This window comes from Acomys minous (genome assembly GCF_964271855.1).
Source record: "Acomys minous genome assembly, chromosome: 1".
Classification (NCBI taxonomy): domain Eukaryota; kingdom Metazoa; phylum Chordata; class Mammalia; order Rodentia; family Muridae; genus Acomys; species Acomys minous.
The window spans coordinates 155,975,582-156,000,853 of record NC_140483.1 but is presented as its reverse complement, the minus strand read 5'-3'; the positions used below and the strand labels follow the sequence as shown (position 1 = coordinate 156,000,853).

The following is a 25,272-nucleotide window of genomic DNA, read 5'->3' as shown; positions in this document are numbered from 1 at the left end:
TGGAGATCTGACAAATCTTTATTTGCATACAAACCCCTGTGGTGACGGGATAATTGAGGGTGAGAAGAGACAACCTAAACAAATACAGGCAGCCACTGTCTACCAGACAGCAAGAATTTAAAAAAGAAACCAAGACAGGTTGTTGAGTTCCTGATCCAGCTTGTGAGTTGGCATTGCAAAGCGCTGAAGGTTGTTTCCACGCATTTCGAAACGTCTGCCAGGCAGGTGCTCTTCTCCCCGCTGACAGATGGGACGGAGACCAGAAGGCAGGAAGGATGAGTGGCAGGACTTGACTGAATACTCCTGCCTGCACGGCAGCGCGTCCATGGACCCTGCCTCTGATGGGCATCGAGCCTTAAGAGCTAGGAGCACTGGGCTGTGGAGATGGCTCAGTAGTTAAGAGTGTGGACCACTCCTGAGGAGGACCTGAGTTTAATTGCCAGCACTCACGTGCACAGATATACGACTAAAACTAATTAAAAAGAAACAAACAAACAAAACAAAACAACCTACCTAGGAGCAGGCTTGAGCTGGATGGCTCATCTTTAACCTTATTGCAACCTTGTGAAACAGGTGAGACACATGGATTTTACAAAGGAGGAAACTGAGGCACACAGGAAGAAATGTCTACCATGGGCTTACCCCATAGGCCCCAGCCAGAAGGCAGGCAGGCAGAAGTTCTAAAGAATGTGGAAGGAGCATGCCAAGTCTCCCGCTCTGTCACTCACCAAACAGTTTTATTCTCCATCATTACACTGAAGAGTTCTGTGACCAGGTGACAAGCAGAGGCTTCCCTTATCACATTCACAGGGACACTTCCCGCAGTGGGTCAAAAGACAGTGAATAATTCCACTGAGCAAAGGCTAGGGGACTCCTCCGTCTTGGAAACAGAGAACCCAAAGAGGTAGGACATGTCTTACCCGCAAGTCTCCTGAACTGCGCCAGTTCCGCCCACCACATTGCTCTGTGAGGAAATCAGTGGGCAGCAACACACTGGGCATGGTCACTCAGCCCTGGGCACGGCGCATGCGCGACAAGAATCCAGGCTGCTAGCTTAGGCCAGTGCTCGCTCCCCATGACGGCTCCCAACAAGGACCCCTCAGCCGACGGTCAGGGGAGCACTCTGTGCATGGAGGTAAGAATAACAAACAGCACAGTGAGCTGGAAATTACCAGAATCATCCAGCCTGTGGCGATGGGCAAAAGGAGGGTGGGCAAGTAAAGTGATACAGCTCAAGGCCAGAATGCTGGTCCATCGTGACCTGGGTCTTATCACTCCACCATGTGTGCGGGAACAATCTGACACGGCTGGTAGAGAGGAGAAGGCAACCAATCCATGGGACTTCTCAGAAGTATGGTTTTTCTAAGCAAGTCCTGGTCATTCCCAGAAGGAAGACAGGTACAGAGTTGGACCTTGAGGCTTTACAGTCTCGGCAGAAAAAGAGGTATATACAGGAAAAACCTAACATTCAGCAGCAGCTCCATCAGGAAGTTCAGTGAGACAGGGGATACAGGAAGCTGGATTTTGAGGCATGAATAAGAGTCCAACGGGATGAGTACATACGATGACTTGTGGGGGACAAAACCCACAAAGGCTGGTTTTCGGAGCAGGACCTTCACACCACACCAGGGCTTTGGGCATGGGCCTATGGACAGTCTTCAAACTTTAGGGAAGTCTCTGAGCTCCTCACACAAGCCCAGAGTGTCTAATCATACTTCATTCCAGAACAACGTCAGTGTCAAAAACAGCAGTGCTGCTCAGCAGGACAGAATCCCAATCACAAGCCAGCATGTTGCCATGCAAAATCTGTCTGAGACCAACAGGATCTTCTTTTCCAAGTGGCCCTGTTGATGTGTATCCAGCCTTTGGTCTCCTTCTTGCTCATCTTCCAACCCTCCCTGTTGTCTATAGCCTGGGTGCTAACAGACAGCAAGGCCACACAGTACTGCAGTTCACAAGCTAGCTCACCCTTCCGAGAATCTTCTGACACACTGGAAACGGGTAGGCTTATGACATCAGCAGTCTGAGGCAATGCAGAAAGAACAGCATCCTCTCTGAGCCTCAGTTTCCCCATCTGACACAAAGGGTCATGGACTTGTCCTGTGGGTCTGCTGCAGGTCCCTAGGGCTCTGCAGGCAATGGAAGGGACCCTCCATCCAGGCTGCAGGCCCAGCACAGCCACCAGATTCAGCAAAGCCAGGGCAGCGTAAAAGGCCAACATGGCATCTGGTCTGCTCTTGGATGATGCCAGGGCCTACATAAGTGACACTCTGCAAAGTGTCCCCAAGTGCTGGTTTCATCTGAGCTCACTGTTGGCCTTGCTGGGCTTCTGACTCCTCCCCAACTTCTCAGTCTTGGAGGAAGATGAACATCTTTGTCCTGAGGTCACCTGGCCAGGAACGGGCAGCATCCTGTGCCCAGAATGTATGTCTCTATGAGCTGGCAGGGGCATGGGACACTTGCAGAGTCCATGTGTCGTGTTCCCATTGGCTGGGGAAGCTGAGAGGTCACCAGGAGGCGGGTGTAGTAGCCACCAAACACTGCCAGTAGCTGCTGTGCCATCTCCTACAAGAGGCATGGAAGCAACAGTGTGAGCACTGCAGGCAGGCCTGGGGGCAATGGGGCTGGGTCCAGGGAAGCCCAAACCACCAGCCTGCTCTAGGCCTAAGAAGGAGGTTCAAGGGAAGCACAAGGCAGACCATGCCTGGGGCTCTGGGAAGGTACAACCTGGTCTAGAATCCCCCCACTCTGCAAGTCACTGGCTAGGAGCTGTTGTGGCCTTGGCTGCTTCATCCCCACGGAGGCCTCCCCAACAAGACACACAGGACTGAGGGCTCTGCTCAGAAGCAAATCATGCACTCAGCATGCCTGATGTCCTGGGTCCCATCCTGACTCCAGGGATGTTAGTATGACCCCAGAAGATCTGCCACCTCAGGGAGAAGTGCCGCTCCCATCCCACCTACACTTTCTGAAGTCCGTGAGTCTGTAAGGTCCATGAGGTCAGACCAACTCACTTGAAGAAAATCATTAACAGGGGCTGGGTGGGGGAAAGCACCTCACACCAAGAGACCTCAGGTTCACGTATGGTAGTACCTGGTAGACATCTTTCTACCAGACATGTTAAGAGTTTGCATATGAAAACTGGTTTACCACACAGGAACAAATAGTGCACATGAAAGAGATAGTGGTGGCAGGTTCTGGAAAAGGCAGAAGGGACGTTAATGTTGGATGGGTGTGAGGTCCAGCAAGAGGATGCATTCTGAAGATGCGTGGTGATGAAAGTTAAAACAAAGATGGCAAATCCCATGTGTATGTATATCTTACAAAAATGAAAAGGCATAAATAAAACCTTTTTAAATTGAATGTCATGCATTCTCCCTAAAAATTCTCTCTCTGAAGTTTCACTCACTGATTGACCAGTTGGGAATTCAGGGAAGGGGCTTGAGCCCCTCACTTGTGTCCACCTAAATGTAACAAAACGGTGTGGGTTCCAGAGAGCTAGTAATTAAAAGCATGCTGAGATCACAATCACGGACACAAAGGAATTCCAGCTGCCCACCCTGTGGCTCACCGAGCAAGTCCCTGTCTGGCTGAGGCACTGTCATCACTGGTAACACGGACTGTGGAGAGGTGGAAGGAGTGCGGCTGCAACAGCACAGAGCTCTTAGTCCAGCGCAGCCAGGACCAGTGGATGCATCGTTGGTATTAAGAAGCTCACTCCTATATTCTCAGCATCTGGAGGCTAAGGCAGATGGGTTGCTAGGCTAGGGAATTCAAGTCTAGGCTACACTAGGGACTGAGTTAAAGGTTAGTTTGGGCAACAGAGTGAGAGTCTGCCTCAAAACCACACAAAATCAAAAATACAAAAAGATCCTAACTTGGTCCTGGATGAGAGGCAGTTATATGCAAATGGCTCCCTAGGACTGGCTTTTTCTTAAGATGTCTTTCATGCTAGGCCAGAAGATACTGAAACCACAAATAACGTACAACTCAGACTGGCCTCACCGATTCAGCTCAAGATTAATACGTAGGACCCAACACTCTACAGCCCCACTGGTGACTGAGACTGGGGTCAGAGATGGGGGTGTGGGCTTCTGCCAAGACTCTCCTGCCCTCTCCCTCTCTCTGAGAGCCAAGCAAGTCTCACTTTCCCCATTAAAGAAGGGAAGGTGATTCGGACCTCAGAGATGTGCTCAAGACCACTTTGCAGGATAAAAATCCTTTAAAATGTGAGAGGTTGTTCTGACTCTGCATCGGTCACATCCTGGGCTTCTCCAGCCACGGCTGGCCCAGCTGTTCACACTGAGACTTGGGTAGAGGTTCTATTTTCCCTAGCTAACTGATAAGCTACTTCCAAACATGCACACGCACACACACTTGATATTCATGACAGGAAACTGTGTTTCAATGGGTTTGAGCAAACTGAAAGAATAATTTGAAAGGCCTACTTCTAATGGGTTACTGCGTGTCAACCCAGACACACAAGCCTCTTGAATAAACCACATGGCCTTATCAGTCTTTTCTGTTCCAGGGGGAAAAGTAAAGAGACTGATACAGCCATCATCTTCCCTCTTAAGTACCCCTAATGAGAATCCCCCAACTCCCACCTGGGATGGGCCTTGATTCTCTAAAACCATGGAATGAAAGGAAAATGCAAGTGATTGCCAAGCTCCAAACGTCACCTGGAGTCACTCCTACTGATTGGGTCTGTCCTCATAGTTTACAGGTCTGCCAGCAAGGAACCAGACCCCACACACAGCCCAAGAGCAGAATCAAACAGTGACTAGGATTTAAGTAGATAGGTCCATGGATGATTGAAGATGATGATAGATAATGGAAAGACATGGATGGATGGATGGATGGATGGATGGATGGATGGGTGGATGGATGGATAATAATGGTTAAACGGATGGATGGATGGATGCCGATAGATAGACAGACGGGTGAATGATGGATGGACAAATGGATGGATAGACGATGACAGACAGATGATACATGAACAAGTGATGGGTCAATTATCAACAGGATCTTTTTTCTTTAAGACAGGGCCTCCCTGTATAGTCCAGACTAGCCTTAGACCTTCAATTCTCCTACTTACACCTCATGAGTGTTGGCGTTACAGGCATGTGGTATCATGTCCAGCAACAAACTCTCAAAAGATCAGTATTCATCCAAATTGATGATGAGTTATACCTCAAGAATACGGGAGATCCTCACAGTGTAGCTATCAAAAAGGATAGCCAAGGTTATTTTTAATGCAACCAGAAGTCATAGTAAATACAAAATTAATCTCCATAAATGATGTTTTAAAGTACTGGTATAAAAAGATGAAGCCTGTCATTCCAGCAGCTGGGAGGTTTATGGGCCCAACCATCTGGGCTACAGAGCAAAACTATCTCAAAAAAGAAGTGTCAGAATAAATTAAAAATAAGTTTGGAGTTAACAAAAAGAAAAGAGAACATTGACCTTCAAGGTTAGAATTGTCTCTCTAGCAATTCAAGGAAGATATAAACCCAAGACCTAAAACTTGACCCATCATTTGGACCATGACCACATGGGGGACCACTGGGTAGGACCTCACTGATCGCTGTGGTACCATTACCTCTGGCTCAGCCTCCGGAACAAGCTGATAGAGTTCAGTCTGCATGAGTGGTCTCTCCTGAGAACCAGGAGTGTTGGGCAGGAGGGGAGCATCCTCCAAGTCCTCAGGCCCTTCCACCACAGGGCTCACTCCCGTCTCCATGACAACACATAGCTGGCTTAATCTGCTTCTCAGCAAGGACTACAAAGGAAACAGAGGGGGCACAGGTGTGTTCTAAGTCTGGCAGACCTTGACCAGCAAGAGAGCCAGACAGCAACCTCAGTGAGCCGTGACAGTGAGATTATACTATTCCCTATAAGAGCAGGGTCCTGAGCAGCTGCTGAGGCCTCTGCCCTCCATGCCTATGTTTGCCCATCACAGCCAGGATACCAGTGTCTCTCTACATGCTGCAAGTGAACAAACCAGGGTGAAACCCTGCCTGAAGCTACAGGGTCTATCCCTGCAATCTTGACCTCAGGATGTTGAGATCCCAGGAAACGGCTTATCCTAGGAAAGGAGCCAGCCATCTTACCTCTTGGTTCCTCTTCATTTCTTGAACATGATCAGACAAAAACTGCACACAGTTCTCCAGGTCGAAGTAGACAAACCAGAGCTGGGGAGAGAAACGTCAGCGGCTTGACTTTGAACTTCTAACCCCCAAGTCAATCCCCAGCTTCCACGCCTCATCCACATCCACCCTTTTGAAAACTACCTGACATGCCTGCTGTCTGGCAGAAACAGTGTGCAGCTCATTTGTATGGCTGGCAGGGTTAAAACAGTGGTAGTACTGGAGATGAAACCCAAGATAGAATGCTAGGTAAGCACACTACCACTAAGATACATGGCCAACCCAGAAAAAAATGGCTTTGCAAGCAAATCCAGAGTAGGTCTAGCCATGGATAAAATGGCTAGACCCCATCTCCCACAAAGCATCTCAGACAGACTCCAACTCCCCTTGGCCATCACATGTCCAATGGGGCAGCGGAACAGCACCTTAACCCTCAGTAGTATGGGTAACATTCTGTCAGAAACCCAAACATGCAAAGGAGAAAAGCCCTCACAAATGACATCTTCACCAACCAGTGCCAGGTTCAAGGTTGTGAACACAAACGTTCTCAGTGGAAGGGTGCAGGTAAGAAAGGCATCCTGGTCGATACCCCCAACCTTTCCTTCCATCTCAGCCTCAGCAGCCCCCAGGCTAGGTTATCTTTACTAAGCCAAAACCTTCCATGTCCATTGAGACCCCTTGATGGTGCCACACACGAGAACCAAGCTCTGCAGAAAAGTAGAATCCTGAGTCTGACACCTGAGCATTCACCACCTTGCTCCCTGCTCAGGGTAACAGGCTCTGAGACCAAAGGTCCAGGCCCTCCTGACAGATAGTCTCACCCCAAGAAGGAGTTATTCACATGACTTTTTTTTAAATCTGTTTACTGTGAAAAGTCCCAAACATACATACACAGGAGATGTGAACACTCCCCCATCCTGCTTGAACAACTCACTCCATCCCGACTCCTGCTGACGGCCATCTCTCTCCTTGCCTATCACATCACCCAGCACCCTGGAGAATTCTGAAAGGCCTCATGACCTCCAGACATTGCATCACCTCGTCCCAAGATGCCATTGTGAAGAGGAAAGAAAATGATGTCTGAAAAGATGTGTCCCTTCATTAGTCACTGGAGCAACCACAGCTTCAACTGCACTCCAGGGTCTCTCCTATGGACCAGTAGAGGAGACCCGGAAATGAATGAAGCTAGGAAGGAGCATAAGAAGTGAGGTGAGAGCTCCCCAGGACCATAGGTAAGCCACTCAACTGCACTGAGCACCTGAGCAGAGCCGCTCAGGATCAAATCCAGCCTCAGCCATGTCCCATACATAACTTCCTACATTAATATCTTCCTACAGCCTGAGGGAGACAGAAAAGTACTGAGCCAGACATGTGAGGCCTTAGCACCTCACCAGGCTCTGCAGCCCCATCACTCCTGCCATGTCACTTGGCTGTAGCCCTGGGCCACCATAAGCTCTCACTGTCCCTTTAAAGCCAGTGTGTGTGTGTGTGTGTGTGTGTGTGTGTGTGTGTGTGTGTGTGTGTGTGTGTGTGTGTGTGTGTGTGTGTGTTCCTCATAGGTGACTCTGCAGGGACCTAGATTCCAACACTGCCTAACCTCAGGGTCCAACACAGAGGAGGGGTCCTGAGGGAGACGCTGAAACAGCGAGAAGGAGAGGGCCTCTCACAGCAGCACAGCAGACACTGGACCCCATAATGCAGGCCAGAACACAAAGCTACCTGCAAGCAGGCCACCAGGAGAGGTCACTCTGAGACACAGTACCTGGATCACACTCTGACATCCTTCCACTGTGTCTGTCACTCCCAGCAGCACCCGGTGTCTCCAAAGGGCTCCATTGGCGGCCACCAGCCTCAGGTCTGTGTTAGTGTTAGCCTGGAAGACAAGTTCCAGGCCCAAGTTGCCAAGGAGCTCCTCAGCCCCGGATATCACAGCTGTCCCTCTCCCAGAGGCCACGCACCAACCTTCACGTTCAAGACAGCTCTGTTTTCCCCTATGGCAAACTCAGTGTGAGCGAGCTTGAGGCTGGCTCTCCTGCTTCCTGGCTGTACTGCCTCTGTCTCTCCATTGAGTATTTCTGTCTGAGAGTGTAGATTAAGAAAAAAGCACATCCCTGCCTCCTAGGAGTGAGAGCTCACAGAGTTGTGAAGGAAGTCTTCAGCCCAGGGCTAGGACAAAACCGTAATGTAGTGGATGGTTTAAGGAAGGAAAGGGACAGACAGTCTAGTCTGTATGGAAAGAACCACTCTGTTAACAACACATCTACTTTTTTTCCCCCTCTCTCTTGCTTTTGAGAAAGGAACACCAATTTAAGATCCCCTGGCCTCAGCCTCCAGCAGGCCCCAGGAATGAGGCATGTGCCACCAAGCCTACGCTAACAGGCCCACTTCTAAAGCTCCCAGCGCAGTACCTGGCCCTGGGAGAGGCTGTTTCCTTCAGCTCCTACCCACAGCAGCCAATGGCAAATCTGCAGTGGGAAGATGCCAAGAGACCAGAGAGGGGAAAGGAGAGGCCTTCGAAACTACAGGGCCAGTCGAAGACAGGGGCTCCCCAAAAGTATCAGGCCCCCAAAGGAAAACCAGAAATGTGCAGAGGCTCTGGTGCAGGGTCACACAGAGACAGGCAATGCTGGCACTCAGTGACAGAGGGTCAGCGTTGCCAGGACGTGCTCCCACTGGAGGAGTGATTAGCCCATTTAAAAATTCTATAAGCCAAGGGCCTGTCCTCTGGTCTATCTGGGCATGGAAGAGGTTTAAAAAAAAATCTAGAGTTCTCCAGCATGTTCTTTTAACTCCACTGCACACAGGGCCTGGAGCTGCACTTTCTGGTGTGGGGTTGGGGGGGGGGGCAGTTTACAGTACACTGAATGAATGCCTCCACTGGTTTTGACTAGAACTCTGGTCGGTCTTGCTCATCTGTTCAGAAACTCACCCACTGAGAGTTCAGTTCCTGACCCCAGCCCTACCACCTGTGTCACCACTGGACAGGTCACTTACCACCTCTGCCTCCACATCCTCATCCTAAACCAGAGATGGGAACTCCCTTGACTTATGGGCCTTAATAATAACTTGATAAAAAAAAAAAAAAGATAAGCCATTGCACATGGAGCACTCAGGAATGGACACTCCATACACGTTGGCCAGGAGTGTCACTATGCCAGAGAATCTGGACTGCAATGTCATATTTTCTACTACATCACTGTGGCCACACACAGGCATCCCAAAGGAGCTCCTAGAGCTATGTGCGTCACGTGGGGTGGAAGAGGCTGAGTCTCAGCTCTTGCACTGCCCTTCTATTCTTGAGAAAGGCTAATCCCTCACTGTATGAGGGTAGAAAACAATGGAGAGCCTATGCAATCTGCAGGCTCTCACAGATGTGAAGTGATGTAGGCCTACTAACCCCCTGAGGGGACAGGAGCAGGAAGGAGAGGTCTGCAGGATATCCCTAGAGCCAGGTGTGTGCCTTTAATCCAAGTACTTGGGAGGCCGAGGCAGGCAGATCTCTGTGAGCTTGAGGACAGCCTGGTCTACATAAGAGTTCCAGGACAGCCAGGGCTAGGTAGAGACCTTGCCTCAAACAAACAAACAAATCTCAGGGGCTTGAGGTCCATGATCTGAGCTCTAAAGGAAGAGTTAAGGAGAGCTGTGTAGCCAAGGTTAGTTCTTAAAACCTGTCTGAGCTATTCTTACTGGCAAACAAAATCAACAACAATAACAATTATGACTTATTGAGCACTTGTGCTACACAGGGCAGGACTGTAAACACTTCCCACATAAAAACAGGTCCTTTAATCCTCACAACCGCCCTATGACAGAGCCAGAGTTCTCATGCCATTTTCAGATGAGGAAACTGAGGCCCCAGAAGGAGTGTGACTCAGTTCACCCCAGCGTTGTAGAGCTGACAAGTCACAAGAAAGCTCCAAGTCCATACAACACTGTGTTGGGCACAGACAGCAAGCCCTAAAGAACAAAGCACACAGCAGAAGACAGGACCATGGCAGGCTTTCAGGTGACCAAAGAGGCTAGCAGATCATTTCTTGGCTTGCACCTGAGGCCCCTGTGAGCAGAGAACGGATCCTTCTCTGTGACCTGTGTCTATCACCTCACCTGGCATTCCCTTGCTTCTCAAGTACAGCTCGTAAGAGCAGAGGGAGTGGAGAAAAGGCCATGTGCCCAGCAGGCACCCTGGACTGCGTCAGTCACATGGCGCTGTGGCCCATCTGTCAGCTCCCCTCCTCCCTCCTTCCTCCTTAGGTTGATAGCTCGCTCTCCCCTCTTCTCAAAAGAAGTATCTCCTAGCAGGAACAGGAGGCTCAATTTATTTTTACAGACCAAGTGCAAGGGTTACAAAGGCCTGAACAGAGCCCAAGGGTAGGATTATCTTGTCAGACGTGAAGCAAAGCCCAACAAAGATCCTTTCAGAATGATTAAGCCATAAAGTCCCAATTTGTCCCTGTGAACACAGCCATGAAATGGAATTTGGCAACATGAAGCCAAGCCAGGCGGAAGTAGAACACTTGCTAAGGACTTGAGAGCCCCGAGAAGTGGTCCAGGGACTCGGGACACAGGGACAGAGGTGCCTTTCCAGGTTCCCAAAAACAGCAGCATCCTGCGCTAGGCAGAATCAGGCCCACAAGACATGCAACCCCTGCCCCCAGAACCTGTGACTGCACAGTTACGTAGCACAGTGGACCAGGGCAGAAGCTGCTCAGCTGGCCTTACACTAGGGAGAGGGTCTCAGCACACCCAGGTAGAGTCCCTAACCACAGGGGACCTTGAAGCAGACCTGGAAGAGGACCAGAAGCACACATACACCCAGGAGTCCTGACAGTATCTGGCCCATGGTCACTCACACTGGACTCCAAACCACAGGACTCTAAGGAAATAAGTTTATAGTCACAACAGCAGCACTAGATGCCAGGCACTGGGTGCTAAGAAGGTAACCTGGACTCTAAGCAGTCAAATCTTTAGTTCTAGCCTTGTCACTTAGCAGCAGAGAGCCTGAAGCTGCTCCCAGAGCCTTTCTGACCCCTGCTCCCTGTTGGTAAAGGCCTCTGTCCAGAGTCACGAGGTGCTACCGTGGAAAGCCTCTGTTGACGGATGGACACTAACCTGTGAGCGGCACGAAGAGCTCAGAGGCAGGGATCTCCTTTCTGAAGGTGATCTAGGATCATATGCTTGGCTCTGAGCTGCGGCTTTTCACTTATAATGAGATCTAGAACAAGTTTCCTCGTTGTCTGAGCTCACAGCCTGCCTCTCAGCTTGCTACAGAAGTGAGGCCTGTCAATAACGCACCGACCCACCCCAGGAGAGACAACAGCACTGCCTCCCCAGCCCTCAGCCTCCAACCCTGGTCCTGCAGTGAGGTGGACTGTGACCTTCTCTCCCTGCCAATCACAAGTATTGTACAGGTCCAGGGAGGGGTGTGTGAGCAAGCTCAGCTAACTAGGGTGCTGCAGGAATGCTGGCTACTGGAAACTGCCCTTGAAACAGCTGGCTTCCAGGAAAAACAAAACAACAATCCACCATGACTGGGTAAGAAAACAAGGACAAAAGAACAAAGAGCCTTTGCTCCTTGGCCAAGAGGCAAGTGGCTTTGCACAGCACAGGCAGTTGCCTCAGTGAGCAGCCAAAGCCACGAGGCCGTCGGATAGTGACTGGAAAGCACTCAAGTGAGACAGGGTAACCTTTCAGGGAACCAAGGGAGAAAAGGAGAAGGGAGAGGAGGGGAGGGGAGGAAAAACATAGTGGCACAGCCGGTAATCCTAGCCCTTACAGAAAGGGTCATGAGTTCGCAGCCAACCTAGGCTACATAACAAGACCCCACCTCAAAAGAACAAACAAAACAGGAGCCACATATGGTGGCACAGGCAGGCCAACCTAGTCTACAAAGCAAGTTCTAGGTCATGGGCCTCCACGGTAAGAATCTGTGTTGTCTGTTAGTTTTCAAAGCAGGAACAATGTGCAACAGAGAGGATTTAGCTTCACACGTGATCCCTAATTCTGTTAGTCACAGATGTGTGGCCATGAGGGGGGAGTTGAAGGAACTACCTGAGGTAGGCCAAAAGTATCCGACGACCCAGCCCTACGGCGAGAAGAGACAGGGACCCAGACATCTCACCTTCCTCTGCTGCCTCTCAAAGACCAGCACAAGGGTCAGGGTCAGGCTGATGGCAGCCAGGGTCGCAAGCAGCACGCCTGCCCACTGGTTGCCCAGGGCAAACATTTGGCTGGTGGAGTAGATGTTGGCCCACACCACCATGTAGAACACCTGTAGAAGACGGAGGAGGAAGGCACAGAGCAGTCAGGGACAGCAGCTCCACTCCCCAGGCACCCCTTTGGATGCCCCCGACACCGCTGGGTCAAATGGCCTCCCAGGGCCCTGGAAGAATCCATGTCAACCCTGGGACCTGAGCTCCTACTCCCTGTCACGTGAATCTTGACAACAGGTTTTAACTGGCCTGGAAGAGATGGAGGTATTTGAAAGAGACACATGCGTCTCTCAATCTGATTATCAGACCCCGAAGAAAGGGGAATTCTGCTAGGAATTTCATACTGGGAAATGGAACCAAACAGAGGGGGAACTTGTCTCTCAGAAAGAGACTTCACACAGCTCTAACAACTCATCAGACCACCTTATACATGAGACTGAAGCACAGATAAAGATGGGCCCATGGTGGGCAAGTCACACCCTATCCGGGCTGCTTAGATGTCCGTAGCCTTGGCTGTGTGTTAAAATTTGCCCTCCCTTCAGGACCTTTGGAGTTTTTTTACTGGACCTCTTTGTCACTCTCTCCAATGAGACCACACTGAATAAATCTCCTTTTTTTACATTCCACTTTTAACGTTCTTTTAGTTGGCCTATTGAAGATGGCCAACTGGGGCAAAGCTGACTTGGGGTAAAGGTTGTGACCCCCTCACGTTCGATAACAAGGCCAATCACTGCTAAACTCTCCTCACCCCAGTTCCAAAGGAAACACCCGAGGGCAGGGCACTCTGGAAAAAAAATTCTGTGTCTAAACCCTACAGTAATCCTTGCCTTGCAGTATGGCTTTGGAGAAGCTACAGCACCTCTCTCAGCCTCAGTTTCCCCACCTGTGACCTGGGAACAATCATGCCCATTTCTCAGGGCGGTTCCCGGGCTAACAGGGTAACATTTCATAGCCCAGGACTTGATAGGGAACTGTTAAAGGCTACTGTGCACGTCCCCTTCTCCCCCAAAGTGGGAGGTGGGGTCAGCTGAGCTACGTGACCATAAACACACACAAAAGCCAGAGAACAGAGTAGTGAAGAGTCAGCAGCAAGAGCTAGGGAGCTGGGGTTCACACACTGCTTGGCCACGTACACATGTATTTCTGTGTGTAGATATGTAGGCATAGGTATATGTTTGCAAGCACATGCATGCACAGGTATATGTATTCATTGTGTGTATGCACGCTATCAATATAGGAAACACACCTATCTGTGAACCGAAGGAAAATCAAATCCCAGAGAGAAAAGTCTTGGCCAAGGGCAAACACTAAGTCGGGAGCCTGGTAGTCTACAGATTCCAATCCCAGGTCGCATCCCATACTGACCCTTTTCATACCAAATCTATGTCTTTGGTACGGGGCTTGCCCAGGCAACTGGGTTCCTTGTCCCCTTATATGCCTCGAGACACACTGCTGCATTTGGCATGCCTGAGGCCAAGGTGGGAGGCAGTGTAGGCCTACCCTACTACTTACCACAGCAAAGGCCAGCCGCATGGGCCTGGAGTTGTAGATGATGTACCTCCTCACTTGAGGGTCCAAAAGGGCACTCTCAGCCAAGTTCCGGTACTGCTCAGCAGGGACCTATGCCAGGCAGGATAGAGAACTCATCACTTACAGGGCAGCCACTCCCCACCGCCCTCTTGCCAGCAAGCATGACACTCCCAGTTCACAGGACTGCCCATGGGAGGAGGGTAAGGCACATCTGAGGCACCTCAGAGGGCAGAAGAAGAGACTCGAGCATCGACTGGGGAATCCTAGGGCGCAGCTATCTGCAGGAAGGTGACAACCTGAAAGCCAGAGCATCCCGCATAAGCCTAAGTCTCAGTACCTTCCAACAAGCACAGGGCAGCCTTGGGCAACGCACAGGCCCTGAACCAAACTCTGGTCGTGTCATTCAAGCTCTGGATGACTTTAACCAAGGGAACCCTTCTCTGAACCTTGGGTCCCTCTTCTCTAAAATGAGGGGTGTGTGGACTGTAGGGCTGGGGGTATCTCACTGAGGCTGTGCACAGGGGTGCTCTACAGAGTGAGAGTGGCACAGTGAGCAGTGGGCTCTCAGGACCTACTATCAACGCTGCCATCTGACCCTTTGCACACAGTCCCAAGCCCTGAGGGCACTGCTCTTCCTGTCTGAACCAGAGTGCCTGGAGAGCACACCAGCCCTACTGAACCAGAGGCACCAAAGGCAGGAGCCACTTAAAAATTACATCTCTTGACATGGGACACCTCAGGGACTTGGGGGTAGAGGAGCTTGCCAGTCCTGCAGACTTGATGACCCAAGTTCATTCCCTGGAGCCCAGAGAAAGGTAGAGGGAAAGTACGGGCTCCACAAAATTGTCTTCTGACTTCCACACATGCACCCTGGTACATGCATAGACAGACAGACGACAGACAGACACACACACACACACACACCAACATACACATTATAGCAATCATTGTCATAAACACAATTTTCCAAAGTGGAAAAAATCTCATCTAAAAACATATTGCAACATACACAAAGTCTTCACTAGTCTCCAACAATGACTTAAGAGCAGTGTGGGGCTTGAGGGGACAGTACAGCGTATGAATCTTAAGTTTGGATTCCTAGCATCCATATTACATAGCTGGTGCTTTGGAGAAATCCCTGGCAGCAAATCTAGGTAAATCAGCAAGCTCCGTGTTCAGTTACAGACACTATGTCAATAAACAAGGTGGAAGCCAGGTGCAGTGGCACACGCCTTTAATCCCAGCACTCAGGGAGGCAGAGGCAGGCTGATATCTATGAGTTCAAGAGCAGCCTGGTCTACAAAGCGAGTCCAGGGCAGCCAAACCTACCCAGAGAAACCCAGTATTGAAAAACCAATAAACAAACAAACCAATGAGGTGGAGACCAAACCAGGAAAACACATCAACCTTGGCCTCCATGTGCACAGGCATGTACATATGAACACACACACCTGCAGACAGGACACAAGAAAGGAAGGAACAAAAGCAGGTAGAAAGAGAGAGAGGAGAGAGGAAAGGGGGGTAAGTTTTGCACAGAGGTGGAGTGGAAACATGGAAGGCAAAGCTAGCTTGTCTGGAGCAGGGGAGGGTCAGTGCTGTCTGGAAAGTCTTCCTTCAATGGCAGCAGGGTAAATTCAGGAGAGCTTTGGGGTGCACCGAGCTGCCTGGGTCCCTGCCTGGGTCCCTACCTAGCCCAGGAATACCTCACTCAGGGGCTCTGGAGAAAGAGCCACACCATTGCCCTCCACACCAACAGTAAGTGCTACGGTTCACTGAGAGCCTGCTGTGTCCCAGAACAGCTGCAAACTGTTCCTCGCTATTGCACAGGCAACCGTGACGGAAGCCCCACAGAACCGGCATTAACACCACCCTCGCCTGCAAACTAAAGTGAGGCATAGAGCGCTTAAGTCTCCTGCCTGAGGTCACACAGGCAGTCAGCAGCAAGCCTGGATCCACAGCCACACAGCAGATCTGTGAAGTCCACATCTGGACTCACTGTTTGTCCATTATGTGCTAAGTTCCATGGACTTTTCACAAAGGCAGTTTCCTCCCTTACAAGACCTTCTTCCTGCCCACGTACTTGAATTTATCCCTCAACAACATGTCAGGGTTTAGTCTTCCAGGAAGTTTTTATGACTGCCCACCCCAGGGAAGTTCAAAACTTCCACCTGTGCCATCAGGACCATGTATGGTCCTCTACTGTGACGTCAATGCCTGGCTGACTTTACTTATCTGACCCACGTCTGGTTCCTAACAGACAGTGCAAGCATTAGCACTGGATGCTGTTCACTTCTGCACAGTTTGGCCAGCTCACATCCTGGACATGGTGACCTCCCCCAACACACACATTCTGGGGGGGAAAGGACATTTCTAATATACTTTCCTATGTACCTAGCCACAGCCAGTGCAGTTAAAAGTTAAGTAAATGTTTGTAAAGAGATCAACAAGTAGACAGATGGCCAGGTGGATGGAGAGACAAACATAGACTCAATTAGCTAGCACTCACCTGAATGCCCCAGGCCTCCAGTTGCTCCTCTGCAGCTCCCAGGTCGAAGGATATGGGTGCGCAGGTGTTGTCAATCCGCAGGACTGTGAGGACCTGGCCATTTTGCAGCTCTGTAAGCAGACCAGAGCATCAGTAGGCCAAGCAAGAACACCTCTGGACGAGTTCAGAACTGAGGGCATCACCTTCTACTGGGAGTACTTATGTTGGTCGTAGCTGTTCCAAATCCCCGAGGACTTAGCTTGACTTGGAAGGCCCCGGGTGGAAAAACTAAGGCCCGCATGGGTTAGCTATACAATTTATAACTTCCCAAGACAGAAAATCTTCCCACAAAGAATGAGTGGCGGTGAGCCCCGTGTCACAAGGATCCTGACGAGGTATATGTTTAGTCAAGCCCTGAATAGGAAGTTCAGCTGAACAGTTAAAAAGCCAGAAAAGTGACAAATATTAGACCAAAACAGCTACCATGAAACATCAGACCCTCATCCCCAGACCTATGACTATGCTGCCAGCCAGAGCAAAGAGTAATGAGCACTGCCTATGGGATTCAGGGTCCAGATCAGCTTCAAGCAGGGTCAGCTGCCTGGACTACCCTCTGAGGCTGATGGAATCACAACGGTCCTAAAAGGGACACAGGGCAGAGTCAGGAGGAAGGGGCACAGAGAGCTAGACCATCGCTAGCTTTGACCACAGGAAGGGGAGCCACAGGCTAAGTACTGTGGGTAATCTGTACTACCTGGATGGGAAAGGAGACGGACACAGGGGCCCCAGAAAGGGGTACAGGCCTATGCTGCCTCCACAGTGAGCTCAGGGAGACCATAGTCAGGCTTCTGACTGCAGAAGTGCAGGGACAGCATCGTGGCTTTCAAGCCTCTGTGTTAAATGTCAAACATCCTCTGCATCCATACAGAGCTCTCCATAACAGTCAAGCATTACCCTTGTCCCTCACTGCCTCGTTTGCACACATCAAGAATGAGTACATGTGAGTGGCATCGTTCAGTTATTCCACCATGCTCTCCCTTTAGGCCACACTGCCATGCTGGCCTGCTCATCACAGGGTTGCTTGAGCTGGCTAGTGCCCCGCATACTTTTCTGACACATAGATGAATTAATATGAAAAGACTGTCATCCTCATCCTTGACAGTATTCTTTGCTCATGCCCTGGGTCAAGAGGGGAGAGCATCTCCCATCTTAAGGGTCCCATCGTACAATCCTAAACTCTAGGTCCTGTCCAAAAGAGCTTTCAACTTTGCCCTCTCTCCTCTCTTTCTGAAGGGAGTGTGGTACACGGAAAAAACACAGGTCAGATATTGAGGGATCAAACTGTGACCCAGCCTTTTACCAACAAGGTAAACTTGGAGGATCAACTGTTTCCTTGCCTACAGATGGTCACAGCTACCACAGGAGACTGTGGACCATGCAGATCACAGCCTGGATGTCACCTCAAGTGAGTGGACTACTAGTCCAAGTAAGGTCATAATTTGAGAGCAAGTAGGTCAGAACTCAAAAGTCCTTATAAGACAACACTACTAAGCCTCTTACCCTCCCATATTTTGATAAAAGTATAAGATTAAACTGGAGACTACTCAAATGAAAAGAGATAGACAGAAAAGAAATAAAGGCAGCTAGTAAGACATGCATCCCCATTCGAGAGCTGGAAAAAAGGAGAAGGAGGACGAGGAGGATGAGGAAGAGGAGGAGGACGAGGAGGAGGAAAAGGAGGACAAGGAGGAGGAGGAGGAGAAGGAGGAGGAGGAGATGAAGAAGAAGAAGAAGAAGAAGAAGAAGAAGAAGAAGAAGAAGAAGAAGAAGAAGAAGAAGAAGAAGAAAGAAGAAGAAACCATGCCTTTAATAACAGCATTTGGGAGGCAGAGGCAAGCAGATCACTGTGAGTTCAAGGCCAGCCTAGTCTACAGGGTGAGTCCAAGACAGACAGGGAAATCCTGTCTCAAAGAAAGGGAGTGAGAGGGAGAGAGGGGGGAGGGTGAGAGAGAGAGAGAGAGAGAGAGAGAGAGAGAGAGAGAGAGAGAGAGAGAGAGAGAGAGAGCGCACACAAGCATTGGAGCCCTCACTATGTACTTGCTCTAAGAAATCTAAGAGGTGGATGCTGTTCACATGGAAACAGCAGCCTCTGGAAAGTGAAGGGTAGAGGGATGGAGCAAGCAGGAGGAAGAGATAGTGCCCAAACAGCCCTCACTTGTGGCTTCCTAGCCACACAGGACTCTCCCCCAGGACAGTTTCGAACCTTCAGCCAACCACACCCTGAGCTCCTCAAACACTTGCCCAAACACTATAAAGACATTTCCCTGAGTCTCTTGTTTGCCTTTCTAGCAAGAGTTCCGGGATTGCTTAAAATGAGAACAGCAAGCCCTGCGCTTGGAAATACTTGCTTCTCCACCTAAGCTAAGCAAAGCTGAGAGAAAGAGCGAGAGAGGGAGAGAGCAAGCACACACACAAAGGAGCAAGAGGGGCCTTACTAAGGTTTGGCAGACGGGTGCCATTTAAGTACCAAAGGAAAAAAAATACTTCATCTTGTCCCTTTCTACTGCAGCATGTGTAGGTATTTAAATTGCTTTCTTAAAAATATAGTAACTCGCCTTTCTTTTTTCTTTTTTCTTTCTTTTTTTTTTTTTTTGAGCACTGAATTTCAGCCCTTTTATGTAAGCCCGTCCTTCCTATAGAGCACCCACTGTTTACAATGCTATTTCTCCTTGCTGCACCCAACTACCATCCATCCCTTCACACCCCACAAGACTGACTCTCTGCTATGCAGCAGGCCTCCTGCTGGCTCTGTGGACTCTGGAAAGGTAAAATGGAACAGACTCCCTGAACTGGCAGGAAGGCTGGACACTCAATACTTACTACACAGATACCTGGCATATAAATAAATTCTACAGTGAGAATACATCAGAAAATCTCGACTAAGGCTAACCCACCAAATAATGTGTCATTGGAAGAAAGGATGAATAGAGAGGGCTGGAGGATGAACGGAACCAAGCACCAAAAAAGCATCATGGGTAGAAAAAAAAAGCACCATGTACAAAGGTCATGAGACAGAATATCCTGAAAAGAACAGAGAACAGGGCATCAGGAGGCGCCAAGGTTAGCCTGGTGAATGGTGGCTCATCCTGACGTGTCCAGTCGGAAGCCCTGAGGCAGAATGTGTCAGCAGGTTACACATCTGAAAAAGATTCTCTGGTGGGAACAGAAAACTAGCTAGTTAGTGGTAGTCAAACTTAAGGGGGTGACAGGAAGTGGTTGACAGTGAGAACACGGTAGATATGATAGAAAGTAGCCTGGAGCCAAATCCCAAAGTCACCCAATTATCCAGAGACCCCAGTTATAAGGTGTGAGTTCAGCAGGAATGGGACACAGTGAGAAGTGAGGGCAGGTCATGCCCTTCCTTACCTTGACCCCAGCCAGGAGAGCTCCCCTGAGGCAGGGCGCTGCAACCCAGGGTAGAGGTGGGCAGTGGACCAGCTGCCCCACCAGGGTCTGTGGGAGGCTCACAAGCCATGGCAGGCAAACAGCTGCTTTAGCTTCTACTTCCTGTTCCTGGGGGTGCAGGTCATGCTGGGGCTGCGTCTCGTCTCCACTTGCCTACGAAAAACAGCAGAAGAACGAAGTTGAGCCTGGCTCCCTGGCCCTCCACAACTCTGTTCTCAGGGAGAGGGCCAGGGAGAACCGTCAGGAGGCTAAATGCCGCCTTTCCCATACTGATGAGGAAATTTCTCGGAGGGAAAAGGAACTAATACTTTCCACTGGCCGAGGCTGAGAATTCCCCTTCTTGCCTAGGGTCTCCTCCAGCTCTGCCACACCAGACCCGACTCACTCCGTCCTGAGATGCCCAGGCAAGCAAGCCTGAGACAGGTCTTATGTTCACTACAGGAAGGCTTGTTTATTTATAGATATATACAGCTTTCCATGAGGCTCTGCAAGATCCAAAAAAACGAAACCAAGGCACAGGAAACACAGATTAAATGCAAAAAGTCCTGACCAACATAAGAGGAGAACTGGGTACATTCCATTTCTCTAAAGAGGCAAGGTCCATGTTCAGGGTTCAACACTGTGGCCCCACTGCCTCCTAGTTGTGTAAACTTGGAAACGTGGCCTGACCTCAGAGCTTTGAATAGGCTTTTTCAATCTAACAGACCTCCCCCAACAGGCCCACCACCAGCAATCAATGAGGAAAGCAGGGGTGGGGGAACACTCCTTGAATACTATCTCTTTAAACCCTTCAAATGCAGCACTCTACAGAGGCAGAGGCAGAGGCAGACTAACCCATGTGAGCTCACCTGGTCAACATAGTGAGCCCAAGGCCAGCCAGAACTACACAGTAAGCCTCTGCCTCAAACACACACACACACACACACACACACACACACACACACACACACCTCAGTCTAGCCTCGTAACACATACTGCTAATCCCAGCACGGAGAGGTGCAGGGGGCAGAGGACATAGGATCAAAAAGTTTAATGCCAGTCTGGGCTGCCCAGTGAGTTCCAGACAAGGTGTAGGCTGCCAGGAGACCCTGCCTCATAAAAAGAAAGACCACTGTTCCTGGTGTGACTGTTTATAGACCTTTGACTGAGACAAGGGATTGGTCTCTGGGGCTTTGAGGTGGCCAAAGCCAGCATGAAAACATTGGCAGCTAAACTCTTCTCCTAGAAAAGATAAGCTGAGTCAGCCCTGGCTTTTCATCTAGCTCTGAAGGACCATGGAGACATGGCCAATGCCCTCAGCGTCAGGTGGGCCCAGAGACACAACAGGCATCACCTTTAGCCACTTTCATTAGCTAAAGAGGGGATGCTCCTTATGGGACCTCCCTTGCCGACTTCCTGGATCACCAATCTGCTGCAACCTGTGCCTTGTGACCCAAGAAAAACCAGGTTCCATCAAATACTCAGGAATGGCACATCAACCCTGCAAAGTGTCCTCTAGACATTTGGAGGACAAATGGTGGCTAGTCCACCTACCAAGGAAGGTGACACTGGGGAAGGTATGAAGATCCCAGATGACACACACCTGCCTGAATGCAAACTGGCCCCAAGGCCCACTGCCACTGACCTCTATAAGGAGAAACTGGTGCTTATGCCCTCTTCACTCTTTATCTCATTGCGTCAACGGGAGCAGCTGCATAAGCTGTAGGGTGCCCTGCAAAAGGCAAGTGTAGGGGCTCCTGTTAAGAACCGAAGGATCTAGGATCAGGGAGATGACTCGGCAGGTAAAAGACACCCCGCATTCTAGCCCAGGTGCCCACATGAAAAGCCAGATGAAGTGGAAGAAATGTCTACAATTGCAGTGTTCCTTTGGTGAGATGGGAGGTAGAGACAGAAGACAAGCAAGAAGCTCATGGACCAGGCAACAAGAAGAGATTGCCTGGGGCTGGACAGAGTTACAACACTTGCTCTTACAGAGAACCAGGGTTCAGTTTCCAGCCCCCATGTGGTGACTCAACCATCCATAACTCCAGCACCAGGAGAGACCCAACACCTTCTTCTGACCTCTGAGAACACCAGGCACACACATAGTGCAGACATGCATGCAGGCAGAATACTCATACCTACAATAATAATAAATAAATCTAAAAAAAATAATAAATACTGACAGACAGGGAGACAGAGAGCGATCCTGCCACAACATGGCAGAAGCCAAGAGCCTATTCTTGAAAGTTGTCCTCTGACCTCTACATCCATGGCGTGTCACGTGGGCACCCACACTTATACACAAATACTGAAGAACTTAAGATGATGGCAGCGTAACATGAAAGTAAACTGTGGGGAAAGGCAACTCTGTACAAGGGAGCCCTGAGCAACCAACCGTGCAGTCACACGTACCTTAAGCTAGCCCAACTCCAGACTCTAGAAGAGCAGGTGGTCAACCTGTAGGTCTGGACTCCTTTGGGAGTTGCATATCAGATATTTATGAGTCATAATAGTTGTAAAATTAGTTATGAAGTAGCAACAGAAACAATTTTACCATGGGGGAGCGTCATCACCTGAGGAACTGTATAAAAGGGTCACAGCATTAAGAAGGTTGAGAAGCACTGGTTTAGAAGGCACTTTGCCTCTTTTCAAAAAAAACAAAAAACAAAAACAAAAAACAAAACATGGAAAAGATGAACATTAACAATTTTTTGCACTTCCGTCCCAACGGAGCCTAAGGCCAAAAAGCAACAAAATGTTATGAAACTACTGAGAGCTTTGGAGCCAGAAAGGCTGAGTAAGAATCAATGCATAGGCATTCATGTGCTCTGTGCCATGTGCCCTCAACTCTACTACCACCCCAGCCCAGCCCTGTGCTGAGCTCTACTGTTAGCATCTATGCAGTGGGAGAGGGAGGGGGGGGGCAGCGAGGCCTGCCTCACTCAGCTGCTTTGAGACCATAACAACAAGCAGAAGCATGATGTTCACTACTTTGCCCACAGCTAAGGTTCCTTCCTTTCCTCAACATGGTTTTCCTGTTTTGTGGTCAAGGCATGTCCTCTCCAAAGCTGAGTGGCTATCAGCTGAAGAGACTGAGAAGGATTCCAGTATGTGGCTCCAGGGACTCAGAACACAGCACCCATGCCCTCATGCCTCTGCGCATGCTCTGGCTTTCTTTCAGCTTATTCATGAAACCACCTTCTGATCTTCTGATCGGAAGAAACCATGTTTCCTAGGCATAATATAGAAACAGAGACAGACAACAGCTACCCTGCAAAACTCCTCATGGGAAGACAGGGTCTTTCCTCATCCTGGACCCGACTCACAGTATCAGTCTCAAATATGCCGAGTACTTACCAGCCAACCTTACCCGTCCTGCTTTTCTTCTTGTACCCGGCCCCCCAAGAGGCACAAAAGCCACAAAAACAGACACAAAGTTGTGCCCTGAGCTGATACCCTCTGCTTCCTCTGACAGACACAACCTTGACATCTATCCTGGGACTCAGGGCCACAGTTATGCCTCACAACACTGGAGTGTTGACAAGGCTGGGAGAAGCTGACACAGGCTGGAGTTGCTCAAGCCTGGAGCTGCACAGAAGGACCCACTGGCTGCACAATCCCACAATGAAGCATTGTGTTGGGGGCAGAAATCACCCACGTCAGCCCCCTCGGCTGCCCACAGAGACCCAATCAGCAGACTCCAGCCATCCACCCAAGGTTGTGTGTTCCACCAAAAGTAACCTGCCCAGCCCAACTGCTTCCCACCTGGGTGGCCTTGAGCAAAGTACTGGACTTTTCTCTGCCTCCATTTCCTGGAACAGGGACAAGGATAGTCATTTAGGATTGCCCTGGGGTTCCACGTTGACATGAACTGCACTTAGGGGAAAAGTGTGATCGCTGAGAGAAGGGAGCTGTCCTCAACCTATGCCACAAACATTCCCTGAGAACCTTCTAGGGCCACAAGCAGGACTGTAACACCAAGCCTGCAACATGAAGCCGCTGCGCTGCCCTCCCCCGCCGGGATCACTATCCACTGGGAAAGACACACTCAGAGGAGACGGCCAGAGATGAAGAGGAAATCAGGCAGCAAAGGGAAGCAACTTCGGTGGGTGGTGGACGGACTCCCCGGGACTAGGGGCCATGCCAATTTCAAATGGACTCAGACCAGAGGTCAGGATGAGCCTAGGACTCTTTATCCACATCCAGCCCAAAGACTAGTGGGCCATGAGGGTGCGGGAAGGACCCCAAAGGCAGGTGATGACCTGTTGCAGTTTTCAGCACACAAGTCAGGGAGCCCCACGCAAGGGTTAAGAAGAGCATAAAGGGAGCAAGCCTCCTGACAGTTCCTTAGGGAGTCCACATTTCAACCAGATTTTCCAGTCGCAGGCTGTGCAGAATCAAACCCCGAGAGGTCCCGTCTCTGCACAGTACCTGCCAGCCTCCCCAACAACGAAGAGCCTGCCCAGGATGCCCTGAAAGGAAAGAGAAAGCAGCTTCTTTCCTTCTTCAAACTCAGCTTTGTTAGTTACACTGCCAAGTCCAACAGATCAGAGGGGCAGCAGTCCCCAAAAGTTTAGGGCAGAAATGTCTGGCTAAACAAGAAGTCCCAACGCCCCCATTTCAATGATGAGGCCATTAAGCCCCGGAAGAGAAAACTGACTAGCCAAGGTCAAGGAGCAAAACACGGAGGGAGCTAGAACAGAAAGGTGGCTCGGCGCGGCCGGGAGTCTCCCACCGTACCTGCCTTGGTCTAGGGCAGCTGGCTCCCGGGTCTCTAACCCTCTGGCGTTGGGGCTCCTTCGCCCCCCAAAAAATCACCTGCCCTACCCCGCAGATTCCACGCCTCACGCGTAGGGCGGGAAGAGGCCGCCCGAACCTTAGCAGCGAGACGCGCACGCAGGCCCCGCGGTCTCGCGGCCCCAACCCCCCGAGCGCGGGCGCGGACGCACGAGTGCGCGCACGGCCCGCGCGTACTTACCGCCGAGCCGATGGCCCCGGGGACGAGCAGGGATAGAGGCTCCGCGCCCCTTCTGCGCCTAGGCGTCCCGGCGCCGCCGCCCCCGCGCGCCCGCTTCCAGCTCGCTCCCCCAGCGAGTCTCCTCCGCCAAGCCGCCGAGCGCCGAGCGCGTCTCCCGGGCCCGGCCGGGAGCGTTTCATCAGCCACGCTCCCCTAGGGCGCCGGAAGGGGCCCCGCGCCCGCCACGTGCATGGGATCTAGGCTCGTCCCCGCAGTGAAGGAGCGGCGGGGCGGGGAGGCCTGTCCCGAGTGACGGAGAGTCACGGGATCCGGTGCATGAGGCAACACTCGGGACCAGAAGTTTCATCGAGGCTTGTTTTTTAATAAGAAACAGTGTGCCATATTGAGAGCGTCCATGTGGTCTCCACTTCTCTGGGAAACTAAATGTTGTGTCTGTGTTTTGTTTTAAAATACTTAGTTATGACTGCCATGAAA

General features: G+C 50.5%; 1 protein-coding gene across 11 annotated transcripts; it reads right to left on the bottom strand.

The window, feature by feature from the left end:
• TMEM268 (transmembrane protein 268) lies at positions 1-25,272 on the bottom strand. Of its 11 annotated transcripts, XM_084774061.1 has the most exons (11): positions 24,561-24,760; positions 21,463-21,549; positions 20,141-20,323; positions 19,800-19,981; positions 16,395-16,504; positions 13,871-13,978; positions 12,268-12,417; positions 7,912-8,022; positions 6,114-6,194; positions 5,603-5,782; positions 1-2,565 (listed from the first exon to the last, which is right to left on the bottom strand). In XM_084774061.1, the coding sequence occupies exons 4-11, from the start codon at positions 19,906-19,908 to the stop codon at positions 2,386-2,388; spliced, it is 1,029 nt and encodes a 342-aa protein (XP_084630187.1). In that variant the 5' UTR covers positions 19,909-19,981; positions 20,141-20,323; positions 21,463-21,549; positions 24,561-24,760; the 3' UTR covers positions 1-2,385. The 11 variants fall into 11 exon arrangements, with proteins under 11 accessions (XP_084630187.1, XP_084630183.1, XP_084630180.1 ...); XM_084774057.1 differs by lacking the exons at positions 20,141-20,323; positions 24,561-24,760 and adding an exon at positions 24,799-25,272 and having other exon boundaries at positions 19,800-19,991; XM_084774054.1 differs by lacking the exon at positions 20,141-20,323 and having other exon boundaries at positions 19,800-19,991.